Source organism: Panthera uncia, chromosome A2, assembly GCF_023721935.1.
Source record: "Panthera uncia isolate 11264 chromosome A2, Puncia_PCG_1.0, whole genome shotgun sequence".
Classification (NCBI taxonomy): domain Eukaryota; kingdom Metazoa; phylum Chordata; class Mammalia; order Carnivora; family Felidae; genus Panthera; species Panthera uncia.
In genome coordinates this window covers 145,256,666-145,269,649 of record NC_064816.1, presented here as the reverse complement: position 1 = coordinate 145,269,649, position 12,984 = coordinate 145,256,666, and the positions used below count along the sequence as shown (strand labels likewise).

Below are 12,984 nucleotides of genomic sequence, written 5' to 3'. Positions count from 1 at the left end.
AGTTCAGTTTTCAACACGTCATTAGACCCATCCAAACTTCCCCTTCCAGGATCATGGTAGTTTCTATTTATATACTGATGTGTCCCCATATGTAAATGAAAGAGGTGCCAGCAATGATACAAGCGATGATAAGGATGGATTAGGATTACTTTGTTATTAATGTGCTCACCCTGCTCGTGAACTGGCATCTTGTTACCTGAAAGCGGACTTGGATTAGTTGTAAGTGTATGTTGCAAACTCGAGGGCGACCATTCAAAAAAGTTTTAAAAAAAGAAAGAAAGAAGTATAACTGATAGGCTAAGAAAGGAGAAAAAACGGAGTCAGACAAAATGCTCCATTAAAAGCACAAAAAGAGGGGTGCCTGGGTGGCTCAGCTGGTTAAGCGTCCAACTCTTGATCTCAGCTCAGGTCGTCATCTCATGGTTTGTGAGTTTGAGCCCCGCGTTGGGCTCTGGGCTGACAGCATGGAGCCTGCTTGGGATTCTGTCCCCCCACCCCCCTTGCTCCTCTCCCACTCACTGTCTCTCTGTCTCTGTCTCTCTCTCAAAATAAAATAAACTAAAAAAAAAAAACAAAACACCTAAAACACACACACACACACACACACACACACACACACACACACAGAGTGGAAGACAAAAATAGGAACAAAGAAGGGCAACAAATAGAAAACAGTAATGAATAGGGTAGATACCCACCCAACTACATCAGTAATCACTTTGAATGTCAATGGATTAAATGTACCAATTAAATGACAGAGATTGTCAGAGTGCATTTAAAAAACGGGGTGCCTGGGTGGCTCCGTCAGTCGAGTGTCCGACTTCAGCTCAGGTCATGATCTCACAGCTCGGGTCCCACATCAGGCTCTGTGCTGACAGCTCAGAGCCTGGAGCCTGCTTTGGATTCTGTGTCTCCCTCTCTCTCTGCCCCTCCTCCGCTCACGCTCTTTCTCTCTCTCTTTCTCTCTCTCTCAAAAATAAATAAAAACATTTTTAAAAATGTGACCTAACTAAATATCGTCTGTAAGAAACCTACTGTAAATATAAAGGCACACAGAGATTGAAAGTAAGTGGATGGAGAAAAATATACCACCCTAACACTAGTCAAAAAAAGTAGGAGTCATTCTATTACTTTCAGAAAGAGCAGACTTCAAAACAGGGAGAGTTATCAGGGCCAAAATGGAATGTGGAACATCCAAACTGGAAGAGTAAAAAAGGAGAAGTAAAGTGAATTCAATCAGTCCTACAAAGTAGGGGTTGGCAAACTTCGGGCCATGAACCAAATCTGGACTGCTGCTTGTTTTTATATAGTTCACAAGCTGAGAATGGTTTTATATTTTAAATGGTTGAAAAAGAAGAATACTACTTCATGATGTGCCCAAATTATATGAAATTCTAATTTCAGTATCTACCCATGAAATCGTATTGGAACACAGCTAGGCTCATTTGTTCACATCTTGTCTGGAGAAGTTTCGACAGAGCCCATATGGCTGATCAAACCTAAAATATTCACTATCTGGTCCTTTACCGAAAAAAAAAAAATTGCCAAGGCTTGCAACAGATAGTGGGAAAACAGAAAAATAAAGCAACAAGATGTTCAACACACTACTGGGTGATGTTAGGATTCCCAGACAGCAGCATCATCACTATGACCGTGAAGGTCTTTTGAAGGCTATTTCCTGAAAACTTTCAAATTAAGTAAAGATGCCCAAGGTGTGGTGGGAAATCCCGAAGTGGAGAGCGGAGCGAGATCAGGGCTCTCCTTGCCTCAGTTCCTCCGGGGTTCAGCCTTGTCGCTGCACTGCCTCTGTGTGCGCCACCCAGGGGGACCGGGTTGGGGAGGGGGCTGCCACAGCTGGGTCTGCCATGGCCCCTGGCCTCTGCAAGTTTCAAGGCACATGAACTGTACTTTCCCTCCTCAGTTGCAGGGCGCTATCATGGTCGCTTCCTGCGTCCAGATGCTGGTGGGATTCTCAGGCCTCATTGGGTTTCTCATGCGCTTCATTGGCCCCTTGACCATTGCTCCGACCATCTCCCTGGTGGCCTTGCCTCTCTTTGATTCTGCGGGCAACAATGCTGGGATCCACTGGGGCATTGCCGCCATGTAAGTACTCTCTGGGAACGGAGTGGCACCTAAGTTCTTTCTGGTGGAAGATTCCCCAGCAAGAAGAATGTGTTCTGGATATTGGCAAACTCTTGTGGTTTACGGATATTTTCATGAATACTCCGATACCTTAAAAAACAGCAGAATTGCCACAATTTATTATTAATACTATTTGTTGCATTTTTAGTACTCAAAACAATGAAGTAATCACAGGCAGCATAGAAGAATACTTAGTGTTCACAAAAAATCGATACTGCTGGTCCTCTGCCTGCTAGGTTTTATTGCAAATGTCCGTAAATCTCTGGCACCTGAGAAGGGTGCAAAGACGTGGCTCCAGCTCTCAGTAAGCTTACGGCGTAGGAGAGAGATGAGCCTTGGACCCACGGAGCTGTGACACCGGGAGACAGTGATGAGAATCGCAGAATGCCAAGCACGTTCAGGGGAGGGGGTGGTGGAAGCCAAATGGGAGGGTCAGGAAGGCTTTATGGAAAAAGAGGCCTTAAGCGTTTCAACAGAGCTTCGAAGGGACTTGGGGACAGCACCGGACACACTGCCACTGCAGTCTGACCACAAGGACTTGCAGAACGACCCAGGAGAGAGGACAGTCTTGGACTCTCACCTCACCGGCTCCAACCACTGGACCCATCCAGCTGCCCACCCCCAGGGGATAACAGCCCCCCTCCCCGCTCTTCCTCTCCAGCCACCGGCGGCTCTGAAAGGGAACAGCCCACCTTTTCAGAGATGGCGGGACGCTGCCCGCGCTGCCAAGAGGGGCCTCGATGGGGACCCTCCCGGTGCGGCCACTGCCTCCCCGTCCCCGAGACAGTGGTGGCTCAGCCTCCTGGACGCTTGCTGAGGATAAGCCCCAGCTTGCCGGGCTGGGCATGGCATGTTTCTGTTTCAGGACCATCTTCCTCATCGTGCTGTTTTCTCAGTACCTGAAAAATGTCGCTGTGCCCATGCCCATTTACAGAGGACAGAAGAAGTGCCGCGTGTCTAAGTTCTACCTGTTTCAGGTCTTCCCGGTAAGAAGCACTCCCCGCCCTCTTCCGTTCTTAGTGGACTTACCCGGAGAGTGGGGGGCATCCCCTCACACTCCCAGAAGGTCCCCAAAGCAAATGCTCCTCCTCGTGTGGTGGCTCCTCCCCCCCACCTGCATTCATCCTCTGTAGAAGGAGGCCCGCCGACCGTCCGTGGGAGTGCTCCCTGGCTGCTGGTGCGATGTGGTCCCCTCATTCCGCAAAGCTGCTCCCCCAGGAGCAGAGAACCCTGCCCCAAGGTCACTGCTTTGGGCACCAGTGCGGGACAGCCTTCTCACGTTCCTGGGGCTGTGCTCCCAGCAAGGTTCACGCCCGACTCCACAAAACTAAGGACTCTGTCGCTCAGATCACGTTCCTCCTCAGCGGCCCGTGGGCAAGCCAGATCCCTCACGGCGATGCTGGTGCCCCCTCTTCAGACACCCAGCTGTTGGATTTGCACCGGGGTTAGCTCTGTGTGGCTACCAACCACACGGTATGTTTTCTGGTTTGATTGCACCGTGAGCTACGTCTCAAATTGTACAAAGGTACTTCCACGTCTCGTCCATCTTTCACCACCCTGCAGGTCAGCGGTTCTACAGTTCACTGTGTGCAAGAATCAGTTGGGGACATCGCTCAAAATACACATTTCTGGGGTTCTGCCACCAGGGATGAAATATCAGTATATCTGAAGACCCTGCTCTAAGAAATCTGGCTTCAGGCCCTGCAGAGCAGTGATTGTAATGCCATCGCACAGACGAGGAAACTGAGGCTCAGGGAGTTTGATCCAAGGTCATGTGATCAGCAGGCAGTGGAAAGGAAGACAGATGGTAATCCTTCTGCCCCAGGCTGTGCCTATTTTGCTAGACATTTCTGCCTCTGTTTGATACAAGGTCTTTCCAGAGTTTATTTTCTACATTCCGTTAATGCACTAATTATGATGCAGATTGCTGTTGTCACCACCAGGTCCAGTAACCCAGCACTTGCTTATTTCAAAGAGCTTCCCTGACCTGCCTCCCTGGCCCAGCACCTCTGGGAGGCGTTGGCAGGGGCCGGGGGTCTGGGATGGGTAGTGAAGCCCCTCCCTCTGGCAGGTGCTGCTGGCGCTCTGCATCTCGTGGCTTCTCTGCTTCGTGCTCACAGTCACCAATACCCTCCCCACGGCCCCCACGGCCTATGGGCACCTGGCCCGCACCGACACCAAAGGCGATGTCCTGAGCCGGGCTCCTTGGTTTCGCTTCCCTTACCCAGGTAATGACAAGATAGGGCCCCTTTTTGACTGGGACATGTGTTTTCCAGGACTGTCCGTGGGGCCCAGGGCACTGGATGGAGAGCTGAATAGGGGCAAAGGATGGATCTCTTCCAAAAGATCTGACCAGGAGGAGCAGGCTCTAGGGAGTCTGTGTCAGACCCCTAGGAGAAGAAGGAGACCCTCAGATTGTCCTAAAAATCCTCTGAGGGTGGAAGGAAAAAAAAAAAAAGAGAGAGAGAGAGAGAGAGAGGTTAGAGTGGGAGAGAGCCAAAGCATAAGAGACTGTTAAAAAATGAGAACAAACTGAGGGCTGATGGGGGGTGGGAGGGAGGGGAGGGTGGGTGATGGGTATTGAAGAGGGCATCTTTTGGGATGAGCACTGGGTGTTGTATGGAAACCAATTTGACAATAAATTTCATATATTAAAAAAAATTCCTCTGAGGGTGATAGACCAAAGGCTCCCATTCCAGGACCTTCCTCCAAGACTGTCTACATCCCTCCACCCCTCCTCCATGTTACCCAGAACCCACAGCCTGAGCGCGGGCAGATCAGAGACATTTCACCCTTCTGGCTAGACCTTTGGGACTCTTCCTGGATTAGTTGCATCTACCCAAGGGATCCCTGGGCTGAATGAGAACATTTCCAGGAAGATGAGGTCACGGCCATCCCATAGCCCACTTCTGGTTGTCTTTCCTAACTTCTTGGCTCGGGGTGTATTAATAACCAGGTACCAGGGAGGGAGGGCCTGGCCCCGCGGACTGTGGACCCAGAGCCTCCCTGAGTGAGAATCTCTGCTTCCAAATGCTTCAGGATGTGCCCTGGGAAGAAGCCCTGTCGCTTGCTCTTTTGCACAGTGACCTCCAGGTCTGCGTGTCTGACTTACCCTCAGGAAGGAGTGGGAGGGCAGGAGTCCAGGCCAAAGCCTCTGGACAGTCGTGGGGTTGGAAGACATACTTCCTGGTCTTGAAAGCCTTGCAGGGGCGCCTGGGTGGCGCAGTCGGTTAGGCGTCCAACTTCGGCTCAGGTCATGATCTTGCGGTTCATGGGTTCAAGCCCCGCATCAGGCTCTGCACTGACAGCTCTGAGCCTGGAGCCTGCTTCGGATTGTGCGTCTCCCTCTCTCTCTGCTCCTCCCCTGCTCACGTTCTCTCTCTCTCTCTCTCTCTCTCTCTCTCTCTCTCTCTCTCTCAAAAAGTAAATAAAGGTTAAAAGAATTTTTATAAGCTTTCCAAAGACGCCCCGGCAAAGAAGTTATTTGGGGTTCAGCAACCTGCCGCCTTCTGGATTAACATTCCCTCTGCGCTGCTCTTTCAGGACAGTGGGGCCTCCCCACCATCAGCCTGGCTGGGGTCTTCGGGATCATTGCCGGGGTTATCTCCTCCATGGTGGAGTCGGTAGGCGATTACTACGCCTGCGCGCGGCTGGTGGGGGCCCCACCCCCTCCGAGGCACGCGGTCAACCGAGGCATCGGCATCGAGGGTCTTGGCTGTCTCCTGGCAGGGGCCTGGGGGACCGGGAACGGGACCACGTCCTACAGCGAGAATGTCGGGGCGCTGGGTATCACCAGGGTAAGTCTGCTGACGGTGACTGATGGGGTGGACTGGGTGCCCCCGAATTGGTCCTCAGTGCTTCAGTCTCTTGTTGTTGCTGGAACAAATTATCACAAACTTCGCAGTTTCAAACGACTCAGATTCCTTCTTTTACTGATCTGGAGTTCAGAAGTCCAACACGGGTCTCAGCGAGCCCAAATAAAAACCCTGGCCAGGGCTGTGTTCCCTTTAGCTTTGATTCCAGCCTTTGTTTGTTGTTCCTTTTTAGGACCATAAACAAAACGGAAAAAAAAAAAAAAAGAAATGTATTTTGATGTGGTTAAATTCTTGCCACACGTCCTGTAATGAAGACCGTTCAATAAGTAAGCTCTTAGGCTGGAAAGAAAAAGAAACAAAGGCAGAATCTGCTACTTATCGTGGCATTAATGGACTTCAGTAGTCGACACTAGAGTATCTTTTTAAAAATACTTTAAAAAGTACTTTTCATTGTGGTTAAGGGCACATAACACAAAACCTGAAATCTGTATCAATTAAACGAGGCCTTATCCTCCTCTCTCCCTAGCACCTGTCAACCACCATTCTACTTTCTGTCTCTGAATTTGACTAGTTACATCACAGGAGTGGAATCGTGCAGTATTTGTCTTTTCGCGACTGGCTTATCTCCAGGACTGTCCACAGACAGCCCAATAATATTCCATCCCATGTATAATACACACACACACAGACACACACACACACACACACCACATTTTGTTTATGCCTTGTTTTTGGATTGTATTCTAACTCCTCCCCGTGGCCCTTGACCTTCATGGAGGAACCCTTGCTGTTCTTCATCTCGTCTCCCAGGTGCCTCTCTGTGTCTCACTGTGCTCCAGATTTTCCTTCCCACCTCCCCCCACCGCAGCTTTACTGAGACATACTTGACATGTAACGTTGTGTAAGTTTAAGCTGTACCCTGTATTTATTTGAAAATACACTAACAGGGGCGCCTGGGTGGCTTGGTCGGTTAAGCGTCCGACTTCGGCTCAGGTCATGATCTCACAGTCCGTGAGTTCGAGCCCCGCGTCGGGCTCTGTGCTGACTGCTCAGAGCCTGGAGCCTGTTTCGGATTCTGTGTCTCCCTCTCTCTCTGCTCCTCCCCTGTTCATGCTCTGTCTCTCTCTGTCTGAAAAATAAATAAACGTTAAAAAAAAAAAATTAAAAAAAAAAAAGAAAATACACTAACATATTGCAACATGATGGCCACCATTAGCTAACCCTCCCATCAGGTTATATAATGACCATTTCTTTCTTTTTTTTTTTTTTTAACAGTGTGACCATTTAAGAGCTACTCTCTTAGCAACTTTCAAGTATACATATAATACAGTGCTGTTAACTATAGTCACAATGTTGTACTTAGATCCCCAGAACTTATGCATCTTCTAACTGGAAGTTTATACTGTTTGGCAAACATCTTCCCATTTTCTCCCTGTTTTTTCCACCCTGGTAACCACCACTCTCCTCTCTGTTTCCGCGAATTTAGCTTTTTTTAGATTCCGCATGTGAATACCATACGATACTTCTCTTTCTCTGACATAGTTCACTTAGCATAGCCTTCAGAGTCTATCCATGTTGTTGAGAATGGAAAGATTTCATTTGTTATGGCTGAGTAATATGCCATTGTGTATGTATACCACATTTTCTTTATCCATTCATCCATCAGTAGATGTTTACATTGTTTCCAAATCTTGGCTGTGGTAAATAATGCTGCAGTGAACACGGTTGCAGATATCTTTTCCAGTTAGTGTTTTGGCTTCTGTGCATAAATCCTCACAAGAGGAATTGCTGGATCATATGGTAATCCTATTTTTAATTTTTTGAGGAAAAGCCATACTGTTTTCCATAGTGGCTGTGCCAGTTTATGTTGCAATAAACAGTACATAATGGTACACAAAGGATTCCTTTTCTGCATGTCTCCACCAAGACCTGTTATTTCTTACCTTTTTTTCTTTTAATTTTTTTTTAAACATTTATTTATTTTTGTGACAGAGAGAGACAGAGCACGAGTGGGGGAGGGTCAGAGAGAGAGGGAGACACAGAATCTGAAACAGGCTCTGGGCTCTGAGCTGTCAGCACAGAGCCCGATGCGGGGCTCGAACTCACAGACCTCGAGATCATGACCTGAGCTGAAGTTGGCTGCTTAACCGACTGAGCCACCCAGGTGCCCCATCTTACCTTTTTAATGATAACTGAATCTAATACACCTGAGGTGATCTCTCACTGTGGTTTTGATTGAATTCCCTGGTGACTAGTGATGTTGAACATCTTTTCATGTACCTGTTGGCCATTTGTATGTCTTCTTGGGAGAAATGTCTATTCAGTTCCTCTGCCCATTTTTAAGTTGTTATTGTTGTTACTGAGTGGTATAGGTTCTTATATATTTTGGGTATTAACCCCTTATCGGATATATGGATTGCAAATATTTTATTCCATTCTGTAGGTTGCCTTTTTGTTTTGTTTAGTCCCATTTGTTTATTTGTGCTTCTGTTGCTTACACTTTTGGTGTCATATCCAAAAAAATTGTAAAAATCAATCCCAAAGGGATTTTCCCTATGTTTTCTTCTAGGAGATTCATGGTTTCAGGTCTTACGTATAAGTGTTTAATCCATTTTGCATTTAGTTTTTTGAATGATGAAACGTAGGGGTCCAGTTTTATTCCTTGTATGTGGTTCTCTGGATTTCCCAGCCCTCTTTATTGACAAGACTGTCCTTTACCCCATTGAATATTCTTGGCTTCCTTGTCAAATATTAGTTGACCATGTTTGCATGGGTTTTTTTGTGGGCTCTCAGTTCTGTTCTCTTGGTCTATGTGCCTGATTTTATGCCAGTACCATACTGTTTAAATTACTATAGCTTTGTAGTGTTATTTGAAATCAGGAAGTGTGATTCCACCAGTTTATTCTTCTTTCTTGGGATTCCTTTGGCTATTTGGGGTCTTTTGTATTTACATATGCATTTTGGGATTTTTTTTCCTATTTCTGTGAAAAATGCCATTGGGATTTTGTTAGAGATTGCATTGACTGTACAGATGGCTTTGGATACTATGGTCTTTTCTTAAAAAATTTTTTCTGGATGTTTATTTATTTGTGTGAGAGAGAGAGAGCATGAGCAGGGGAGGGGCAGAGAGAGAGGGAGACACAGAATCCCAAGCAGGCTCCAGGCTCCGAGCTGTCAGCACAGAGCCCAACGCAGGGCTCGAACTCACGAGCCATGAGATCATGACCTGAGCCGAAGTCAGACGCTCAACTGACTGAGCCACCCAGGTGCCCCGTGGATAGTATGGACATTTTAACATTAATTCTTCTTACCCATGAACACAGGGTATCTTCCCATTTGTTTGTGTCTTCTTCAATTTCTTTCATCAGTGTCTTTTAGTTTTTAGTGTACAGATCTTTCACCTCCTTGGTTAACCTCATTCTTAAGTAGTTTATTGTTTTTGATGCTATTATGAATGGCTTGTTTTATTTATTTTTCCTATATTTTGTTGTTTGTAGAGGAGTGCAACTGATTTCTATATGTTGATTTTTGTATTCTGTGACTTTACTGATTCATTGATTGGGTCTAACAGTTTCTTGGTTGACTCTTCAGCATTTTCTGTATATAAGATCATATCATCTCTACTGTCATATATTCATGCCTTCATTGTGTTGAGGTGTGTTCCTTCTATACCCAATATGTTGAGAGTTTTCATCATGAAAATATGTTGTATTTTTGTCTCATGCTTTTTCAGCATCTTTTGAGATGATTGTATGGTTTTTATCTTTCATTTTATTTATGTGGCATATCACATTTATCATTTGTATATGTTAAAACATCCTTGCATCCCAGGGATAAATCCCACTTGGTCACGGTGTATGATCTTTTTAAGGTGATGTTGAATTTGGTTTCCTAATATTTTATTGAGACTTTTAACCTCAGTATTCATCAGGGATGTGGGTCTGCAGTTTCTTTTATTGTCTGGCTTTGGTATCAAAGTAATGCTAGCCTTGTAAAATGAGTTTGTGAAGTAAGTATTCTCTTATTTTTATTTTTTAAATATGAAATTTATTGTCAAAATGGTTTCCATACAACACCTAGTGCTCATCCCAACAGGTGCCCTCCTCAATACCCATCACCCACCCTCCCCTCCCTCCCACCCCCCATCAATCCTCAGTTTGTTCTCAGTTTTTAAGAGTCTCTTGAGTTTTGGCTCCCTCCCTGTGAAGTATTATTAATTAACTCCCTTTGGCAGTTTTGGAAGCTGATATTTGGAGAGGTTAAGTCATGTGCCCGAAGTCATACAGGCAGTTAGGGGCAGAGCTGGCGTTGGCTCTCCAAAGCCCATTCCTAAGCATTGGGTCAACTGCCTCCCAAGAGAGACCTTCGGCCTCACTGGAAAGCCTTCTTAGAGGAGCATTTGAGTCAGGACTTTAAGATGGGGATAGAGCAGTGCGCGAAGAGATGAGGGCAGAGGCCGAGACCCAAGGTCACACCCTCATCCTTTCCCAACCCCCATGTGGGAGCAGAGGGGGGCCATCTGGGCTCATGCGGCTGCTCTTTCAAGTCCGCTGGATTGTGATGTGCGGTGCCCCTGGAGCAAGGCCGAGGCCTGGCTGGAGCTGAGCGTCTTGTCCCACGTCTCCCTGAGCAGGTGGGGAGCCGGACGGTGATGGTCGCTGCCGGCTGCGTGCTTCTCCTGATGGGCGTATTTGGGAAGATCGGGGCTGCCTTTGCCACCATTCCAACCCCTGTGATCGGAGGCATGTTCCTGGTGATGTTTGGTGTCATCACTGCCGTGGGGATTTCCAATCTGCAGGTGAGGCGAGGCACCCTTTGAAGCGCGACCAGTGCATCTCTTGAAAGGAGCCCGTGAGAATTGGGATGAAGAGAACAGGGCTGGGCAGGGGAGGAGGAGAAGGAATCCTTGGTTCCCGGAGACCACAGTGGGCTCTGAACAGAAGAAAGAAATAGCCGGATGCACCCAGACTTCTGGAAAACAGAAACTGCAGCAATTCGACTCGGGTGGTCCCGACCACTGAGCTCCCAGGGTCAAGTGGAACCCCGGCCTGGCTTGCCGGCTGCGTGTGATGCCCTGAGTCCAGCCTCCCTCCCCCATCTCCGGTGGCAGTGGGAGGGGAGGGGGCATTTGGAGGAGAGAGAGATCGCTGTGCAGTACGGGGGCTGATGGCTCTGGGCTGCCCTGGGGGCTTCTCTCCTACAGTACGTGGACATGAACTCGTCCAGGAACCTCTTTATCTTTGGCTTCTCCATCTACTGTGGTCTCGCCATTCCCAACTGGGTGAACCAGAACTCTGAGAAGCTCCAGACAGGTGATTCTCTGTCTCCTAGACTGTGACCTCTCCAGGGGCAGAGGCAGGGGGCCCTCGGCCCCTGGGAATCCTGGTTGCTTTTGTCTCCATTCTAGGGATTCTCCAACTGGACCAGGTCATCCAGGTCCTGCTGACCACGGGCATGTTTGTCGGTGGATTCCTGGGCTTTCTCCTGGACAACACCATCCCCGGTAGGGCTCACCTTCGCTCTGTAAGCTAGCGGTTCGGGTAGGCGGTCAGCGTTTGGGCCACCCACATTGCTTCGCTGAGCCCAATGACCATGTCAGGCTGACCACAGCGTATGTCGAGCAGGCCCTGGGTCTGGCGGTGGGGGGCGGGGGGGGGGGGAGGGGATGTACAGGATGGTATTAGCTTTCTAGGACGGCCGTAACAAAATGCCACAGACTGGCTTAAACAACAACTGTGTGTTCTCACAGTCTGGAGGCTAGAAGATTGAAATCCAGGAGGTGGCAGAGTTGGTTTTTCCGGAGGGCTCTCTCCTTGGCTTGCAGATGGCGGCCTTCTTGCTGCGACCTCACATGCCCTTTCCTCCATGTGGGTGCCTCCCTGCTGTCTCTCTGTGTGTCTTATTCTCTTCATGTTATGACACCAGTCAGATTAGATTAGGGCCCACCCTAAAGACCTCGTCTTTAACTGATCACCCTTTTAAACGTCCTATCTGCAAATACAGTCACATTCCCAGGTAGGGGGGTTAGGGCTTCAATATATGATTTTTTTGGGGGGGTGGGGGAGGGAGACAATTTCCCTGTAACAGAGCTGTAAGGTGAGAAATACCCCAGATGCAAGAAGAAAAGGACACAGCCCCAGCTGTCTTACAGTCCAAAGTTCAGTTGGCGAGGGAGAGAACACATGTATTCATTCATTCATTCACTCACATTTTCAATGAAAACCCACCGAACACTTGCTGTGTTCCAGATGCTCTGGACTGAGAATACAAAGAGCAGAGAGACAGGCCCCCCCACCTTCCAGAAACCCACAGGCTAACAGGGGAGAGAGACAAGGGAACAGACAATGAGAATAGAGGGGAACCAGTGTGGTGATGAGCAAACCGAGTCTCTGGGAGCTGAGGATGTCGCCGTGAGCAGTGCAGAGCGGCCATCAGGGGTGGCTTTCAGCGCTCCCTTCTCGAACCTCCCATGGCGCCTTGAGAGGACCTCTAGGCTCTCTATCACCTGCTTGACGGCACTCTGTTATCCACATTTGTTCTCTCTACCAAGTGTAAAGTGCGCCTGCATTCTAGAAACAGTGGTGGAGAGGCCCACCCCCTGAAGGTGAGGAAAGGGTAGGGTTCAGTTAGGGTTATACCCTGGAGCTCTGCTGCACATCAGCCGCAGCGGGAGCTCCCGGAATGCTCCAGACAAGCAGCGGAGGAGGAGGAGACGATGCTGTCGCTGTCGGCAGCTGGCGGGCTGGCAGGGGAGACCTCCCGGGTGCCTGCAGGGGGCACCAGAGGCTCCCCCGGCCCAAGGGCCGCGTGGTCAGTGCCCAGTCCTGACTGCTTGCCGTCTTCCCATTAGGAAGCCTGGAGGAGAGAGGCCTCCTGGTGTGGAATCAAATCCAGGAGGAGTCTGAGGAGACTGCGAGGGCCTTGGAGGTGTACCGCCTCCCCTGTGGGATTGGCTCCACGTCCTGCACGTCCTCCTGCGCCCAGCGTCTCCCCTTCTGGCCCACGGGGGAAGCTGGGAAAGGTGAGC

The 12,984-nt window shown here is 48.7% G+C and overlaps 1 protein-coding gene across 1 annotated transcript in view; it reads left to right on the top strand.

Annotated features, from left to right (window-relative positions):
- Positions 1–12,984, top strand: part of LOC125930170 (solute carrier family 23 member 1-like) — a 54,179-nt gene that overhangs the window by 35,861 nt on the left and 5,334 nt on the right. Inside the window, exons 5-12 of the mRNA XM_049641911.1 lie at positions 1,922–2,103; positions 3,008–3,128; positions 4,214–4,370; positions 5,686–5,939; positions 10,591–10,755; positions 11,161–11,269; positions 11,365–11,460; positions 12,808–12,978. Coding sequence (XP_049497868.1) covers positions 1,922–2,103; positions 3,008–3,128; positions 4,214–4,370; positions 5,686–5,939; positions 10,591–10,755; positions 11,161–11,269; positions 11,365–11,460; positions 12,808–12,978 — 1,255 coding nt within the window. The remainder of the gene's footprint in view (positions 1–1,921; positions 2,104–3,007; positions 3,129–4,213; positions 4,371–5,685; positions 5,940–10,590; positions 10,756–11,160; positions 11,270–11,364; positions 11,461–12,807; positions 12,979–12,984) is intronic.